We start from the raw sequence: 19,157 nt of genomic DNA on the forward strand, positions 1-19,157 counted from the left end.
ATATATAAACTGTAAATTGTAATAATAGTTTGCAATATTACCGTTTTTACCATATTATTGGTCAAAGAAATGTAGCTATGGTGAGCATAATTTTCTTTCCAACAGCATATTGCAGAAACATATACAAAAACTCACCAGTGCTGAAGGTTTTATCAGCCTGTGGGTTGAGGCACCATGCACATGACCAAGCTGTGGAGATCTTAAAACTGCACAGCATCCCTGGTTGATCTGGTGAAAAAAAGTAATTTCAGTTTAATAAAGGGAAAACAAATAAAAATAGTTTTTCATTTAAAAATGTGGGAGACCCAAAAGGAAAAGATTTGTACCTGGATTGAAGTTGCTGAAAAGAGAAGCAGGTAATAAGCTTACACAGCCTGGGGTCTGAGAAATGCCCACCAAACACAACCTGAAAAGACTTGTCAAGAAACACTTCCTCATCGATTAGAGATGTTTGTGACCATTTAATTTGATTAATTGTCATTAATAGAGTTTATATACAGGTATGCTCCTAGTTTAAGCACTTTATCCAAACTAAGAGTGATTATTGGACCTACATTCATATATATGTATTTTAGAATTAAAGTGAAATCTGAATGTATTAAAAGACTAAATGTATTAAAATTAAGAGGATATTAACTAATGCCAATAAATGCATATCATAAGAATATAGTGTTTAAAGTCCTTCTTCCACCTCCACATCTGTTTTATGGTAATGTTAACAATGTATTGACCATTAATTTTATTGACCAGTTCATGAAAATTCCCGAAAACTGACACCCCATTACAGTTTCAAAATAAGCATAATTTTTTATAGATTTAGTTTTTAGAATCTAAAATGTTTGAAGCAGGGCCGGACTGGGGCGCAATTTCAGACCGGGAAATCTCACACTCATCCAGGCCACACAAAAAAAAGGGGCCAAAACTACTTTTTGGGGTACAACAGCTTGACACTGTAGCAGTACTCTTAAAAGAACATATTTGTACCTTTTTTTTTAACCCTTAATAGGAATATATTAGTACCTTAGAGTAGTAATTTGTACCCTTAAAGGGTTACTCCACCCCAAAATGAAAATTTTGTCATTAATCACTTACCCCCATGTCGTTCCAAACCTGTAAAAGCTTTGTTCGTCTTCGGAACACAATTTAAGATATTTTGGATGAAAACCGGGAGGCTTGTGACTGTCCTATTGACTGCCAAGTAAATTACACTGTCAAGGTTCAGAAAAGTATGAAAGACATCATCAGAATAGTCCATCTACCATCAGTGGTTCATCCGTAACATTATGAAGCGACGAGAACACTTTTTGTATGCGAATAAAACTAAAATAATGACTTTATTCAACAATTTGTCTCCTCTGTGTCTCTCCGCATCACCGTAGCGCCATTTTGGAGAATATCCGCTGAACGCAAGCAGCGTACGCTCTTCTGTCTGGGGGGTGATCAATTGTTACAAAAGATTTCTATTTCAGATAAATGCTGCTCTTCTGAACTTTCTATTCATCAAATAAACAAATTAAAAATCTAATCTGTTTTCAACGTAATAATAAATGTTTTTGAGTAGCAAATCAGCATGTTAGAATGCTTTCTGAAGGATCATGTGACACTGAAGACTGAAGTAATGATGCTGAAAATTCAGCTTTGAAATCACAGGAATAAATTACATTTTAAAATATATTCAAATAGAAATCAGTCATTTTAAATAATAAAAATATTATATATTTTTATATAATATTAAATATTAAATATTTCACAATATTGCTATTTTTGCTGTATTTTGGATCAAATAAATGCAGGCTTGGTGAGCAGAAGAGACTTCTTTAAAAAACCATTAAAAATCTTATTGATCAAAACCTTTTGACTGGTAGTGTATTAAAACACAATTTCTAAAGTGCCTAAATGTCAAAATTAGTACAATATATTTGTTGAAAAATTATAATACTGAACACACTATTGAATTATTAGGCTGTTACTCATATTATTTTTGTGTTGCTGTCTGCTCTAGCTCCCTCCCTCCCTGTACAATAAGGCCATGTGAATATCTGTCTCTGCTAATTTTTTTTATGTAACTTTACAATCGATATAGATGCCCTTTAGCACAGGATTCTGAATGATGATAATAATGGGGTGCTACTGATAGCCAGATAGCCTACTAGCAGTTTAATACTCAACTAGGTTAATAAAGACAAAACTTTCTAGCCTATTTACAGAAGAAACTGACCTGCACTTGAAGCCCTGAACAGGTCAGTGATGTTGCTACATTTCACTGCACCCTTAAAGGGTTACTCCACCCCAAAATGAAAATTTTGTCATTAATCACTTACCCCCATGTCGTTCCAAACCTGTAAAAGCTTTGTTCGTCTTCGGAACACAATTTAAGATATTTTGGATGAAAACCGGGAGGCTTGTGACTGTCCTATTGACTGCCAAGTAAATTACACTGTCAAGGTTCAGAAAAGTATGAAAGACATCATCAGAATAGTCCATCTACCATCAGTGGTTCATCCGTAACATTATGAAGCGACGAGAACACTTTTTGTATGCGAATAAAACTAAAATAATGACTTTATTCAACAATTTGTCTCCTCTGTGTCTCTCCGCATCACCGTAGCGCCATTTTCGAGAATATCCGCTGAACGCAAGCAGCGTACGCTCTTCTGTCTGGGGGGTGATCAATTGTTACAAAAGATTTCTATTTCAGATAAATGCTGCTCTTCTGAACTTTCTATTCATCAAATAAACAAATTAAAAATCTAATCTGTTTTCAACGTAATAATAAATGTTTTTGAGTAGCAAATCAGCATGTTAGAATGCTTTCTGAAGGATCATGTGACACTGAAGACTGAAGTAATGATGCTGAAAATTCAGCTTTGAAATCACAGGAATAAATTACATTTTAAAATATATTCAAATAGAAATCAGTCATTTTAAATAATAAAAATATTATATATTTTTATATAATATTAAATATTAAATATTTCACAATATTGCTATTTTTGCTGTATTTTGGATCAAATAAATGCAGGCTTGGTGAGCAGAAGAGACTTCTTTAAAAAACCATTAAAAATCTTATTGATCAAAACCTTTTGACTGGTAGTGTATTAAAACACAATTTCTAAAGTGCCTAAATGTCAAAATTAGTACAATATATTTGTTGAAAAATTATAATACTGAACACACTATTGAATTATTAGGCTGTTACTCATATTATTTTTGTGTTGCTGTCTGCTCTAGCTCCCTCCCTCCCTGTACAATAAGGCCATGTGAATATCTGTCTCTGCTAATTTTTTTTATGTAACTTTACAATCGATATAGATGCCCTTTAGCACAGGATTCTGAATGATGATAATAATGGGGTGCTACTGATAGCCAGATAGCCTACTAGCAGTTTAATACTCAACTAGGTTAATAAAGACAAAACTTTCTAGCCTATTTACAGAAGAAACTGACCTGCACTTGAAGCCCTGAACAGGTCAGTGATGTTGCTACATTTCACTGCCTCTTTCTCTCTTTCATCGAGTCCCGCGCATCGGTTCTGTTCGGAACCGTTTGACAGAAGCGCTGAACAGACGTGAGCTGAGTCGTATAGCGCAGCGCTGCCAGTCAAGACTAACTGATTTATGATTTATCATCAAATGAAAAACTTGGAAATTATCACTTTGGTACATTGAGAAGGCATAAATATAAAATATTAATAATAATAATAATAACTAAAAAATAATAACCAGTCCGGGCCTGGTTTGAAGGATACAGAACATGAGAGTCTGTATGTGTCACGGACGCCCAGCACACAGAGTTCACCTGAAACAAAATTAAAAGGAAATAGTTTTCAATACTATAAAACATCTTATTTTTGGTGAAAGGAATTTAAAAGGAGTTACCTTGCGGTTAGTGAAATAAAGGTTATCACACATCTCCACCGACAGAGAGTCTTTTCTGCAGCCATGGAAATTCATAATGCCGTACTTGCAGCCTCCGTGTGACACATCATTTACTGTGAAGACTCGCTCACAAGCTGAATCTGCCTAATAAGATGCATCCAGAAAAAGGAAAACGGTCAGACTGAAACCACAATCACTGCCAAAACTTAATCTTCCTTCTGCTAGTTTTTCAAAGAACAGACAACTGGAAGCCAAAAGCTCCAGTAACACCTGCCAGCAATCCATTTCCATGAAAACAAAGAGTAACCCACAAATGGTTTGACTGTTCTCAAGTTGCCTGTCCTCAGCATAACAGTTTTTCCACTGAGAACACATTTAAATGGACTGAGTTGCCTCAGAAATCAAGTTTCAAGTTTTTCCATTAAATGAGAGGCTTACAACAATAAGATGGAAGTTATCTGTGTTGGGGCTGGTGGAGTTGGAGCTCTGCACCTCCAGCCTGTGACGTTGCATCCCACTGACTTTCACTTCATGGATTAACCTGCAAAATGAGAACAACCTTGGAATCGAATTCATTTTGGGATCCAATTTTTTTCCTGGTTAAGTACTTTCTGAAAAAAAGCTGCATCCATAAGATATTTTATGTCATACCTAGAATAAGAGCTTGGGGGCAGCAGACCCAGATGTCGCTTCTGTAACAGCAATGTGGAATTCAGCCCAGTCCTGGGAGCTTTCTGAACATATTAGGGAGAAACAAGGAGAAAGTGAATCACCTGCACCTCTCAATACAATAATTTATTACTGACAAAACCCATCCAGCTACTGCAGATATGCTTGTCCGTAAAACCTCCATAGATTTCTTTCAAAGAACTTTACAGTCGGAATTCAGTGCAAAAAATGTGATACAAGCAGTGAGAAATGTCCATATAAACTACATTTACATATAGCTAGAGGACATATTCAGTAATTTCCCAATTCACCTTCCTAGGACCATCATCCTCCGCCAGAAGCGCTGATCTCTTTTTCTCCTCTTCCTTTTTCTGAAGCCCTTCTTTTGTCAGAGGGTTACAGTTGTTGTGCCCAGGCAACAAACGAAAGTAGCGGTTTTTCTCTGGGTCAAAGTAGAAACCTGGCAACTCTATAAACAATAATGGTTAATGGTTAAGTGAATCGTTTTGAACTGACAGGACAAATAGACGTAAAGGGAGATAATGTAAGTTAAAGTTGACCTGGTGCAGATGAGGATGCCGAGGATGAACTTGCATCACCTGCTGCACTGTCAGAACTAGGACAATTAATAACGTTAATGGCTAATATAAAGTTAAATACAAGCCTAACTGAAAATAATCCCGAAAGGAACTGAACTGCCAAAATCACTGACTCTAGGTCTCAATAATTTAGTATGAACACATGTGCTGATTTGGAATGCAACATACACATTGAAGAGATGTTGTTTCAAACCTTTGTGGAACATAAAAGCAGATGTTATGCAGAACGACAGCATTCCCTTTGACTGCATCTTTTGTCTATACAATGAAAGTGAATATTACTGAGGCATTCGTTCTGCTTGACATCACCTTTTGTGTTCCACAGAAGAATTTAAACAGGTTTGCAACAACATTTTCATTTACATGTGTGTCTAGGTCAGGGGTAGGCAAGTTCGGTCCTAGAGAGCCACAGTCCTGCAGAGTTCAGCTCCAACCCTGAAAGCAAAACTCACCTGCCTATAGCCTTAGTAATCCTGAAGACATTGATTAGCTTGTTCAGGTGTGTTTGATTAGGGTTGGAGCTGAACTCTGCAGGACTGCGGCTCTCTAGGACCGAACTTGCCTACCCCTGGGCTAGGTGAAAAATGATAGACTCTGTCTGTGTTAGTTACCTATATTCCTGCTCATCTTGGGCTGAACGGTGTCTGCTCCGCCACTGTGACTGATTATGGTGTCGGTGACGGTCCCTGCCACTCGATCGCCAGTTCCCCCGCTTCATTTCTGCTTCTCAGGAGTCATGCCAGTAACTTACATCTCAAATCCGTTAGTGCTTTATATATAAATAAATTGGGGAAATCGTGTATTAATTTTTGGGTTTAGCACATATGAAGGAAAACCTAAACTTTTTGGAGCATTATTTAGAAAATGAGCAGTGATGCAAAACTCTGATTTGTTATGGAGCTGAACAAGGAGTTAACATGCTAAGACTACTGTTATGAACACGCACGTAGGTCGTTCGTTTATGTTAACGGTTACTCTTGCAGAAGAGAACTCGCGTTCACATACTGATTGTTCGCTGAAATAACTTGTAAACTTTATGCAAAGATAAGAGTAATAATAAACTTACCTGATAAAGGTGCACTCGTGCTGACTTCTTCCTGTTTGGAAATATGATTTCCTCATGACACCGGGAATTCCCGCCTCCTTACTGTTCATTGGTGGAACCCTGAGACTTTGCGATATTGAACAATGTGACTGGATAATCAGCTGTCAATCACGTTAGGGGCTGTCTCGTTGACATGCAGAAACATACACGAAGCTAAAGGAATTAATAAAAATAGAAATAGTTATAATTAGCACGATGTAACTGTGTTTTAATTATGATCGTTGTATGTTTTTATATTTAAAAGAAAAACAGATAAAACAATATAGGCACAAACATGTATACTGTTTATTTAAATGTTTACTTATATTATCATATATAATAGTGTTAATGAATTCAATTACATTTTTATATTTAAAATAGGTCCTACAGAAATTACCAAGCACAAATTGTGTAGTAATTATGTAGCAAACTGCAATAATATAATTAAAATACAAATCTAGTTAAAACTGACAGATGAATGTTATTTTTCTAAAGGCTACAGGCGGCTCTTATTCTGTTGCTGAATGTAAAACATCATATGCAGTCTGCATAAATAGCGTTACTTTAGCTCTTCAACTTCCAAACAAGTAGTCTACTCTAAGTAAAGATGTTGAAATCATTTTTAGAATTTTGACAGCTCTCGGAAGCCACGCCCAGATTCTGATTCCTAGTATTGTATTGGCCAGACTGCCGGACTCTGAGGTCCGTATTGGCTGCTTTTCTTTCACAAGGTTCCCAAAGAACTCAGAGATTTGGAATATTGGGTTACAGTGTGGCAAAATGGCGACTGTCATTCAGAATCCGCTGAAAGCGTAAGTAATTATAAACATTATTTTCGCTCGTTTTCGAAAATGTGCTGTAGTCCGCATGATTTAGAGCGTGGGTGCAAATCGAGTCTCGAAATAGGAGCGTATGGACCGTGCATTTTGTATTTCAAGGAATTCTGTCCCAAACGACTAACTGTTTAATCCAGTTTGTCTTTGTGTGGGTGTGAAATATATACATATGTAACTAAATAAATTAGAAGCGTTGTGTTCGGATGTTCACTCTGCAAATATGCAATATGTGTGTCTCAGCATTCAGCCTCTGATGGTCAGTGTTAGTGCAGCGTTATTTCGGATGCAATGCTTTGAGAGTGTAACGTTACAGACTGCGTTGACTTCTTTGCAGGACACCTAGATAAAGCCTTGGCCATATATAAAATCTGTCGGGATGAGCTGTCATGTGACTACACGAGCGCGCTGTATGCCACGCTAAACAACTTATAACGTAAAATAATAATTTAAAGTTTCAGATGCAACGTGGTGAAGTAAGTAAGTTTCGGTTGCATTACCGTTTTAAAAATGCCTGTAAGAAGGCATCGAATAATTTCCCCGTTGTGGCCTATGGAGAACTGACAGACCCTGTCACATACACACTGAGAATCGGAAAGTGGCAAGTTGCAGAACGAGTAAAATATGAAATATGTTCATTTTCCATAAGAATTAATTAGATAAGTTTCTCTAACGCACATACAGCTTTAAGTTGTATCCAGCCCTTTCGTTTTTGTGCACATTAACGTTACGTTACATTGATATTTGCTTCGTGTCTGGTGAATAAACGTCGTTTTATTTGTGATGATATATTATAGTAATATAAAAACAGGCTAACAATCATGAAGTCAAGAGACAAGTGATGAATCACACTGGAATTCCTGTCCTGTTCTGTTGTTTGTCGGTTGAAGTGCATGTGACAGAATTCCAGGTTCTATTGCATTACATTTATTAGTGCTTTAAGAAGAGGTCAGAAGAGGTTGCCCTTATTACTGGCATTTGTCAATACCTTTTGGTTTAGACTGAGTTGTCCCCATGTGGAACTTTGTAGGAATTGGTTTTAAATATTTGATGGAGGAAGAAATTATTTACTTATAGTGTGATGTCTAATAATCCCTGATCTCCACATTAATAAAGCAAAAACATGTCACCCTTTGAATTTCACATATGCATTTATCTTAAGCTATTCCTACATTGCACAGTGAGTGGAATATTTGTAGTTCTGCAGGCATTTAAAAGAAAGAAAATACTCATGCTATATAATATATGTTATACATATATGCAATATCTAGTCATGTTTTATAACATATGTATTATTTGTGTGTATTGCATTACTATATTGCATGAGTAACTTGCAGTTTATAAAGTATTTATCTTGTCTTATCTTGCAAAGGAGTGAGCTAGGATTGCATCTGGTGCCTCCTCAAAAAAAAAGGTTGCATTACACCCTTGGATTCATACCAGCCTAAATCATAGTTACTTTAGTGATTCATCTCCATTCAAACTCAAGCTGATTTGTCGATGTGAGTGTGTACACTGAGGGGGATGCACCATCTCTAAATGCTGTGGTGGAGCAGATTAGCAGTATCCCAGGATCCCTCAGTACCCATCTGTTCCGATGACTAGCCGCAGAGATGTCAGTGGGCAAGAGACGGAGCCCCATCTGCTCCAGATCAGGGACATAAAGCTCCCCTCCCATCCCTCCAAAAAGACATCAGGGGGTCACCGGGAGCAGGAAAAGGAGCCATATACACCTGTCTGAGCACACTTTCATGTTTTTCCCTCTTCTCAGTGCTATTATTCTAAATACTTTGCTATAAAACAGTAAGCATTTTCCCTTATTGTGTTATGGAGGAATCTGTGAATGTTGGATTTGGTTAACAAAGACTGTTGCTGGTGTAATTTGACTGTTTAGGCTATGCTGTTTTTTCTTCCTCTGTAAATCTCATTATGTTGCCCAGGCAATTAATGTGTTTCTTGTCTGGTTGCTTGTTCGTTGTGAATGAGATTACTTCCCACCACCGTTAAATACAAGAATTGTTTTCTACCAAGGAGCAGTCATATATACTGTGTTCAGCAGCATTTAGTCTATTCATTTATTAGTGTCTGGAGAGTGGGGTCAGCTGGTTTTGTGTTTGTTTCGTCTCATATAAATCGAGGGGGCATTGAGGGGGTGAATATGTGGGGTTTAGGTTAAGGCGCTTGCAGTAGCCTGCTCCCCTCCCCCCATCTTCGCTGTCTGGATGCATTTCGCTTTCACATTACAACTGCACTACAAACACCGTTGAGCCCGAGGTCTTTGTGTGTCCAGGAACAGGAGTTTGTGCTGGGATAGACTGCACTACTCTAACCCCTTTTCCTGTTTATCATTTGTTTGTTTTTGTATATGCCATACATGTTTTTAGTCAGCTGAAATAATATGGCTTGCAAAAGAAAAAAAGAATGGACAAAAGAAAACTGAAAGGAAAGCATATTTTACATGCCTCTCTTCGTTCCATTCCACAATCCATTTGCAGACAGTCTAGACCTCTACATCACATTTTTCCTTTTCTTTTTTAAAATAAATACACTACATATTTGCTAACAAGGACGACAACTGCACACTTCAGGACTTCTTCAAGCTCTTCTGGCCTCTCTCTCTTGCTCAAGGCCCTTTCCTTCTTCACTGCTGAGGGGTTTCTCTCAGAATGTGAGTGATATCATGAAAGCACAGCGGTCTGATGGGGCACCTATGTTTAGCTTCCTCACAGCCTAGATTTGCTTCAAACTCTTCAAGACTGACTAAAGAGGTTCACAGCAGAGCTGAATTAGGCATTCCATTTCCATTACATTCGTACATGATTTCACAAGATTCATAATAAATCGTAAAACTATTCAATATACTATTCAATATACAATTTCTGGGTACAACCTGCATGTGAATTACCATCAGAAAAATAATCTTCTAAATACTTACACTAGTCTGTGGGTGAGTAAAAGCTTCAAGTTTGTTTGACTGATTTGCCTTTTGAATAGGGATAGGAGTTTATTAGGACATTGAAAACTAATATGAAACGCTACCATAGGTTTTTATACATAATAATAAATGTATTCAGTTGGGATGCACTGAACTGATCAAAAGTGACAGTAATGATTTTTACACTGTTGCAAAAAAAAGATGTCAAATAAATGCTGAATTCTGGAAAAAAAAGTATCATATTAAGCAGCACAACTGTTTTCAACATTGATTATAAGACAAGTTTCTTGAGTAGGAAATCAGTATGATTTCTGAAAGATCAAGTGGCACTGAAGACTGGAGTAATAACTGCTGAAAATTCAACTTTACAATCAAAGGAATACATTAAAATTCAAATATATTAAAATAGAAAACCATTGTTATAAATTATAATAATATTTCACAATATTACCCTTCTGTATTTTTTAAATCAATGCAGCATAAGAGGCTTCATTCAAAAATATTAGACCAAACTTCTGAACAGTATATATTTCCAAAAATTCTGTCATTAAGTACTCACTCTCATGTCGTTCCAAACCTTTTTTTTTCTTCTCATTTTTGTTTTCTTTGCGCACAAAAAGTATTCTCATAGCTACATAATATTATGGTTGAACCATGATGTCACATGGACTATTTTAACTATATACTTTTCTGGGCCTGCATGCGAACATTTCAGTAACATTGCTGTCTATGGAGGGTGAGAAAGCTCTCGGATTTCATCAAAATATCTTCATTTGTGTTCCGAAGATGAACAAAGGTTTTATGGGTTTGGAACGACATGGTCCCGATATCTCATGTAGTGCTAAAAATGACAGTAAAAATAGTCTAGGTATGGTTTATATGCCATTAAACAAAAAATGAAACCTAATGATTAAAATTAATTGAAGCTACATTGTTAAATGCCTAAATTCTGTTGTAGAGGATCAATGCTTTTTGGTATGGCAAACGTAGCCCCAGTAATTAATGGTCAATTGGATTAACAGGCATGTATAGTGAATGTGGTGCACTCAGTGCCCTGGGTGTTCAGAGAGAGAGAGAGAGAGAGAGACTAGAGCTTCTTTTTTCAGCCTCTTCATCTCCCCATAGACACACAGAAAAGAGCCTGACTGTGATGGATCACTCTCTCTTCTCACTATACACTGTGGAGCGCAAATCCCTATTCATATCAGCACCTTCCTATCCTCCGGTGCACCACAGACTGTTTTAAAATACCCATACAATCACTTAAAATGCTTATTCTGTTTGGAGAGGGGGTTTACTTTAAAGTGAGAGGTTTTGAAGAGGTTTAGAGGTGATGTAGCAAACAGATCATCACAGAAAGCCCCGCCCCCAAATTAGCACCATTGGTTGAGCCAAATGTTGCTGTGTTTAACAAAAAAATGGCGCACTTCATCTGGAAATCTGGATTTATGATGAAGCATTTGTAGTGAGATTTGTGAATGAGTAGGTGATTTGAACAAGAAAGCCATATGATTAAAAAAAATTCTGATACAGCATTTTGGTGAAAGCAGATCTTGTTTATTCGCACTGATGAAAAGCTTCCTTAGGAAGTGCTTTGAGACAAGACGTCTCTGTGCTGGTCTGTGTTAACTAATGAAAGCTTAATCACATTTGGAGAGCCGGTTTACAAAGCAAGTGTCTAATTGAAATGCAGTGCTGATTATCACGACGGTATGCATATGTATTTGAAAACGAACAACAATTCTCAGAGCAACGCCTACCTAAGCCAATGATTATTCATGGACACCTGTCCTTAGAGAGACCATTCGGATTAAATCAAACTAAAAGGGGTCATTTGAATATGAAAGACATCTTCTACATCCTTAAGAAATGTGGCTATGTTCTTTTGAGACACAAAGGAGACACCCCTGTTGTTCAAGTAATATGAATATAGACGCTGGCTGAGAAAAGGGGCCTCCAGCCTCTGTTACACACAAAACTGTGAATGAGCCGCAGCTCTGCTCTGTTGAATAAAGAATAGGTATTAATTTCCTAAGAGCAGCCCAAGCACAAAGCACATGGCTCAGTGCAGAAGGTTCATTTACAGTTTTCATCGAGGCTGAAACAGGCTGATAGAAAAACGCTTGTTTACAAATGCATTTGAATTGGATGTGTGAAGACTGAATAAATGTTTAGTGTGCATCTCATTTTCTTTGCTCTACCTCTCAATGAGAACATATTGTCTGCTGCTTTTCAGTGTATTTTCCCTATTTATTCCTATATACTCTTCTGAATTTTTTTAGCCTTCTTGTAGCTCAAAGAATAAAGCTTCTGTAAAGGACAAAAGCTTCTGCCAAATGCATGAATGTAAATATATATTATTCTTCTAAATCAGATATTGTGTCTAACAATCAGTGCCACCATTTATTCTCAAGAAACATTATTATTAATCATTTATATCATATAATGTATAGTAACAACAATCTTGATAAATCTCTAGTAATATGAAAATGTGGAAATAATAAAATATGAAAATAATAACATAAATAACACAACCAGAAATGCAATAATAGGTACCATTATTATTAATAAAAATAAGATAATGCTTTTATTGTTCAGTATAATTTTTTATTATTGTGTCAAAATGCAAAAACAAAGTAATAAAGTAAGAACTTTTTAATAATAATAATAATGAGAATTTTATAATGAGAATTTATTTAATATTAAATATTCTATTGAGTATAAATATACAGAACTGAAATTATGCATAAATAACACGAGCAAATTATTGAATCAAATGATTATTATTATTAAACCGGTAATTATACAAATGAAGATAATCATTTTTTCATTGTTGCAGTATAAGGATTATTATTTGTTATTTTATCAAAATGCAAAAATAATAAAAAGTTTCACATTTTGTGTATTGAACACTTAATATTTAATAATATTTTAGAATGAATAATCAAGCAATTAAAAAATGAGTTTAGCTCTTTTCTTTCTTTCTTTCTTTCAATTCAGTAATATTGCTTTGGTGATTTCATTTATTTGATTGAATTCTTTAAAAATTAACAACATAATCTGTGCAAAATTAAGGTCTAGGCTTTTTCCATTCATCATGCATTGTAGATGTTTTGCACTGGTCTACATATCTTTAAAACCTCTCAGCTTACAGAAGAATTGAAATCCAAAATGCCTTGTTATGACACCTAGCTGAATGTTTACTCGAAAACATTCCAATGTCGTACCATTCCACAATTTTGGTGAGCTCACAAGACTGTGAGAAGCCCAGCTTTAACCTTTCACTTTCAAAGTTAAAGGATTTTACTTCACCAAAGTTACATTTCTGTTTCCTGACCAAACACTTGTAAAACATGCATCATCTATAGTAGCTTCATGCTCTTGAGGTTGTGAAAATCAAATACTGTGATAGATTTAATAAACATCCCTTCTATTCTCCTAATCGACATTAAAAGAGTGAAGATCTCAACGACCTTCAAGAGGCTCTCTTCATCCGTGCCTCCAGGGAGGTGGCAGAGAGAATACGTGTCTTCCAACACGCCAGTCTAACTGTTTACATAACTGCTCCACTCTGTTGACCAGAGTCCTTGCCTCGAGTGTAATACAGGAGGCCGTGAACACATGGTATGTTTATAGTAGAGGTTTTGTATGAGGGAGGCTGTATGAAGCGTGGTGTCCACCCACAAGCTCTCTCCTTAAGATGGTGCTGATAGACACCGTCATCATCAGCCGCTCGTTGGTAAGCACTTGTCATCTCTAGGGGCTGTTATGGTTTTGTTTAAGGTGCTAGTTATAGATCGGCTCTGAGAGGAAACTTGAGTTGAGAGCCATCAGGGCCGTTTAGTCCAGTGGAGCATGTTGATGATTATGGTAGGTCGTGGGCGCACTAATGCGGGCCTCTGTCACTGCGACTTACATAATGACTTCTGCAGTCTCCAGCTGATTGCACAGGCATTTCGTTTCAGGGAAATAATGCTCACAGGAAGCCCAGGAAAAAGGGTGCAGTGCAATATAGTGAATGCTGGAGGAAGGAAGAAATGTAGATGTAATCTGGAGGTTTTCGAGATGAATGACGAAAAGAATCAAGAATTCAACAGCTGATTTGGGAGATGATACTGTTCTCAGTGTCTTTTGGGTAGAGACTTGGTAACATAAGGAATTTAATGATTTTGGTTTCTATTTTGATTTCAAATATCAATTCTGGTTGGTTGGCTCATTCTAGTCTTTGAAATTCACAATAAAAGTCATATTTATTCCATGTAGCAATTGGTATCTTACCTAAACGCATACAGTACTTTGTGTGTGTGTTTGTGTGTGTGTGTGTATATATATATATATATATATATATATACTGTATATATACATACATACATACATATATTATATATATATATATATATATCAGTGTGGCATGTCAGATATGACAAAGAAAAAAAGCCAAAAATGACAATTCTATCATCATTTACTCACCCTCGTGTAATTTTAAACCTGTATGTCTTACTTTCTTTTGTGGAACACACACACACACACACACACACACACACACACACACAAACATTTTGAAGAATGTTTGGAGAAAAACAGTTGAAACAATGAAAGCCAATGGGGTCCAAAATAGGGGTGTTGCAATATATCGGTATTGACTGTTATATTTTAAAAGTGAAATATTGATTTTGTGTTAATAATACTATACATACAGTAATACTGTAACTATAACTAACTTGGAAATTAGTATTTGAAATTTGGAAACTGGTTGACACTCCAACCAGTTTCCAAATTAGTCGGTGTTGGCTTCGTAACACACTGGTTACTACCATCATAAAACGGAAAAAAGTTTTTTGAATCCTGTAAAAAAAAAACACAAAAAAAAACAAGTGTGATTTTTTTGCTTTTTTCTTTTTGGTATGCATTTGTATAGTTTTTGGTCACAAACTCCACCTCCATATACATACTTTGAGTGTGATTCATTAGGCAAAAAAAAGAGAGAGAAAAAAAAAACACAGAATAAACAAAGTTAAAGATAAATTTTACTAGCATTTTTTTCCTCCCAGAATTTATATGGATATCGCAATAATATGGCTCTTGTCAATTCTTTTGGCCAGGATAATTGTGTAGTAAAAATCTGATATCGTGACGGCACTAGTCCAAAACAACTGTGGACTGCATTGTTTTTTCAAAATATCTTCTTTTGTGTTTTAGAGAAGAAAGAAAGAGTCACAGGTTTGGAATGACATGAGGGTCATAAACCCTCGTTTCCTCGTATACCAATGTTTCTGCTCCTATTTACAGATGTTCCAGAACGGTAACAGTTTTATTTGAATGGAAATGGTTCTAAATTCTCAAAGCTACTTTTGGGAGTAGACTAGGCTATCAAATGTTAGTTGTCTCATTTGTCTTTCTCAGGCCTTTGCTTTTCATACCTGCCTGCTCTTTTTCTCTCCTGCTCCCTCCAAACACTGAGGCTCTTTGTGTCACTATGCTGGGTTGGAATACTCCTCTTTGTCCAGCCCAGCATTCCTCACATATCTGTGTATCCTCTAGTCCAGAGAAGAGTGATCTAATCGAAACAGGAGGCAGTTATGGGGAGAGAAGCCATGCAGGCTGGCTCAGGTCCAGTGTCTCTTCTGTCTTTCTGTTTGGAAGTTAGTAGTCACATCTCTGTGCCTTTTGACTACCTAGAGAATGACATGGATAACACTGTGGGAAAGTGAATTGTGAAAAGAAAGCATGACCCAGAGGCTCAACAACACAAAACACTTGAAGCTGTATTGATCTGCAGTGGTATTAGCCAACAGAAATAGCCCTATCTTTTTCAAAGCAGGCTCTTTAAAAAGTAACGTCTTCGTAGTCTGACTAACGTATGGAAGTTTAGCCTGCAATGAGGTATTTGGATACTATTAATTACTAGTTGAAGGTCCACACTAGTACGGGCTGGCATGGTTGATGCTAAAACCAGGTTTCCTCACCAATTGTGTCTTCCTCAGGCTCGGGGACCAGTTCTACAGGGAGGCCATTGAGCACTGTCGCAGCTACAATGCCCGCTTGTGTGCGGAGCGCAGCGTACGCATGCCCTTCCTGGACTCTCAGACGGGCGTAGCTCAGAACAACTGTTACATCTGGATGGAGAAGCGGCACCGGGGGCCAGGTAGCACATTCTGCATTTACCTTTAAAATAACATTAACATTAAAAAGATTCAGAATAAAAAGTTGACCAAAAAAAAAAAAAGTATTTTATTATTAACTTACCTTCATATTGTTACAAACCTGTATGCTGTTATTATTTTTATTATTATACATTTTATTTATTTTTTTGTGGAAGAGAAAAATACGTATTTGTTAAGAGTCTTCACAAAAAAAAGTGGTATTTTTTTTATACAGTGATTGTTCACAGTCTGTTAAAGGGGTCATATGACGATGCTATAACATCATTTTATTCTAATAACATTGTTTTGTGTATTTGGTGTAATGCAATGTGTTTACACGGTTTAAGGTTCAAAAACCACATTATTTTCCACATACTGTACATTATTGTTGTTCCTCGCTGCCCCGCCTTTCTGAAACGTGTCGATTTTTACAAAGCTCATCGTTCTGAAAAGCGAGGTGTGCTTTATATTATATTATATTATATTATATTATATTATGTATAGCAAAACACATACAAGGCTTATATACAAATGTAATAATATTATATAACAAAACACATACAAGGCTTATATACAAATGTAATAATATTATATAACAAAACACATACAAGGCTTATATACAAATATAATAATATTATATAATAATTGTTATATAATAATATTATAAGACTTGTATACATTTATCAAATTGATAAATAAATAAGTGGTCCACCATACAGTAACTTTATGTGAGGAACTGAAGGAAAGTTAAACTTGACAACTGTGTAAGTGAATGAATCACTCTTTTCAACAAAGTGAATGTTTAACAAGACTGATTTGTGTATGAATTCAATGACTGATCTGGTCACGGTGGTTTTTTAGTTAACAGCTCAGTGGACGGTAGGATTATCACTGAATAAAGGGTTACATTTCAGCCCGTTTCTGCTGAGAACTATTGAATGGTAAAATTGCAATTTTATGTTTTTTTTTTTGGTGTGATTTTTTTATTCATTCATTTATTTTGTGTGTGTGTGTGTTTTGTGTGTGTAGCTTAACAGCCAGTCAGTCATATGAGATTGGGATGACACGACAGTGAGTAAAATATTTTTTGGGTGAACTCTCCTTTTAATGAAGAGGAGTGGTGTTTTAACATATATCAGCAATATTTTACTTATATTGCATATGTGTTCATGTGGATTAAATGAACTACAAATTAGATGAAGGGGTTTGTAGAGTGCTGTCGTCTCAAGACACAGTCGTCTAACCAAATGTTTAAAATTGGTAAACTGCATCATGTCGAGTTTTTTTTCTCACCACAGGCATTTGGATAAGTTGGACTTTGGCAGTGTACACTTTGATTTTAAAATCCACTTAAAATGCAGCTTGATTTAACGATAAAGACTGATGAATTTCATTTTAAAGCACAGAGAGTGCAATTAAACTATGTGTTGGTGTGTTTATACAGCGTACTAGTGTTTAGGAAATTGTAAGTTTGTAACATGTTAAACAATGCATTGCTCTATTCAATGTAATGGGACAGAAGTATGTCTCTAGTCTTTCCACAGCATTCCTTTCCTTATTATCTAACCAACACAGCCAATATCTAGACAAACGAAAGGGAACAATATGCCTGCCGAGAACCGGACACAAATAGAGTCAGTGCCTCGCAACTAAAAGCTCCATAGCCACACCCTACACTTTGTGGTAGACCAGTGTTTATTGGATGTTATTTTATTCTGAGTTTTTTCTTGCTCTCAATTCCTCTATTTCACCATTAAGAGACTGGATAGATGAGTAACTAAGACCATGTACCCCACAGATCTATGTAACTGCACAGAATATAATGTTACAGGAGTTACAATCAGAGAGAATGGCCCTGTGAAAACCCCTGAGGCCAGCGTTTTCATTTAAGATGTTTTATTCAAGTTCTTGTGTCTAAAGCTCTATCCAGATAAGACTAGTTTTGTGTTTCTCAGAGTGATGCCTGCAAGTGAAAATTGACATTTATATACACTGTTCTTCAAAAGTTTGGGTTTTAAAAAGTTTTAACGTTTTTTTTAAAGAAATCATTTATTTTATTACAAGTGACAGTGAAGACATTTATAATGTCACAAAACATTCCTATTTCAAATAAATGCTTTTCATTTGAACTTTCTATTCGTCAAAGAATCAGAAAAATATATATATTAAGCAATAACTGTTTTTAACATTTATATAAATAAGAAATGTTTTTTGTTGTTGTTGTTGTTGTTTTGTTATCTGGAGTAATGACTACTAAAAATTAAGATTTGCGTTCACCTAAATAAATTACATTTTGAAATATACTAAAATAGAAAACAGTTATTATAAGTTGTAATATTATTTCACAATAATTCAGTTTTTACTATATTTTTATCAAAAGATGCAGCCTTGTTGATCATAAGAGACTTCTTTTTAAAAAAAAATGTAATTTCTGCCAGTTTTTTTAAATTATTTTCTTCAACCTAAGAGCACTTGACATCTCATAACATTCACATCCAGACAATAGATTCTAATCCAAACTGGTATATGAAATTACACATATCCTCCATTATTAATTTCAACCTAAACATTGTCTACAAAAATAATCCCATCCAAATAGGGCTTATATGAAGAATGTGTGAAAGAGCCAATTCAAGCCGTGCTACTACTGTCTGATTGCAGGGTTGGCAGCAGGTCAGATGTACACCTACCCAGCACGTTGCTGGAGAAAGAAGAGGCGACTTCACCCGCCACTTGACCCCCAGCTTCGCCTTTGTGAACTTCGACTCGGTGAGATCATGGTTGTGGCTAATTGTGTGTTTTCTCTCAAGCTTACATTTTGGTTTTGAATTCTTTCTTGCTGCTCTTTTCTCTCTCCATCCTTGCTTCTTTGCTGTAAGGTCATTCAGAGGCTGTAGAACCGGCCCATCTGGGTCTCATTATCCTTCTCTGTGTCTGTGTGTGCCCTGACCGGGCCCCTTTAATCATTTGGCCATGCAGCATTAGAATGTAAGTCTTGGGGACTGGTGGAGGGCTA

General features: G+C 36.1%; 2 protein-coding genes across 5 annotated transcripts in view; one reads left to right on the plus strand and one right to left on the minus strand.

The window, feature by feature from the left end:
* LOC107562700 (DDB1- and CUL4-associated factor 4-like) overlaps window positions 1-6,286 on the minus strand; it is an 8,415-nt gene extending 2,129 nt beyond the window's left edge. The window contains exons 1-10 of one of the 3 annotated variants that reach the window (XM_016247390.1): window positions 6,213-6,286; window positions 5,758-5,869; window positions 5,108-5,163; window positions 4,859-5,016; window positions 4,530-4,612; window positions 4,317-4,419; window positions 3,879-4,022; window positions 3,749-3,798; window positions 327-406; window positions 136-228 (exon numbers count right to left, since the gene is read on the minus strand). In XM_016247390.1, the coding sequence (XP_016102876.1) occupies window positions 136-228; window positions 327-406; window positions 3,749-3,798; window positions 3,879-4,022; window positions 4,317-4,419; window positions 4,530-4,612; window positions 4,859-5,016; window positions 5,108-5,163; window positions 5,758-5,864 (874 nt within the window). In that variant the 5' untranslated portion in view covers window positions 5,865-5,869; window positions 6,213-6,286. Of the gene's footprint in view, window positions 1-135; window positions 229-326; window positions 407-3,748; window positions 3,799-3,878; window positions 4,023-4,316; window positions 4,420-4,529; window positions 4,613-4,858; window positions 5,017-5,107; window positions 5,164-5,757; window positions 5,916-6,212 lie in introns of all 3 variants that reach the window. The other 2 variants (XM_016247387.1, XM_016247389.1) reach the window with 2 other exon arrangements.
* A 672-nt stretch (window positions 6,287-6,958) lies between these two features.
* Window positions 6,959-19,157, plus strand: part of LOC107562702 (zinc finger protein DPF3-like) — a 33,614-nt gene continuing 21,415 nt past the window's right edge. For both annotated transcript variants that reach the window (XR_001606017.1, XM_016247393.1), the window contains exons 1-3: window positions 6,959-7,042; window positions 15,983-16,143; window positions 18,803-18,910. Coding sequence is in view for 1 of the 2 variants with exons in the window: in XM_016247393.1 (XP_016102879.1) it covers window positions 7,011-7,042; window positions 15,983-16,143; window positions 18,803-18,910 (301 nt within the window). In the remaining variant the exon portion in view is untranslated. The remainder of the gene's footprint in view (window positions 7,043-15,982; window positions 16,144-18,802; window positions 18,911-19,157) is intronic.

Source organism: Sinocyclocheilus grahami, unplaced genomic scaffold, assembly GCF_001515645.1.
Source record: "Sinocyclocheilus grahami isolate Dianchi unplaced genomic scaffold, SAMN03320097.WGS_v1.1 scaffold833.1, whole genome shotgun sequence".
Classification (NCBI taxonomy): domain Eukaryota; kingdom Metazoa; phylum Chordata; class Actinopteri; order Cypriniformes; family Cyprinidae; genus Sinocyclocheilus; species Sinocyclocheilus grahami.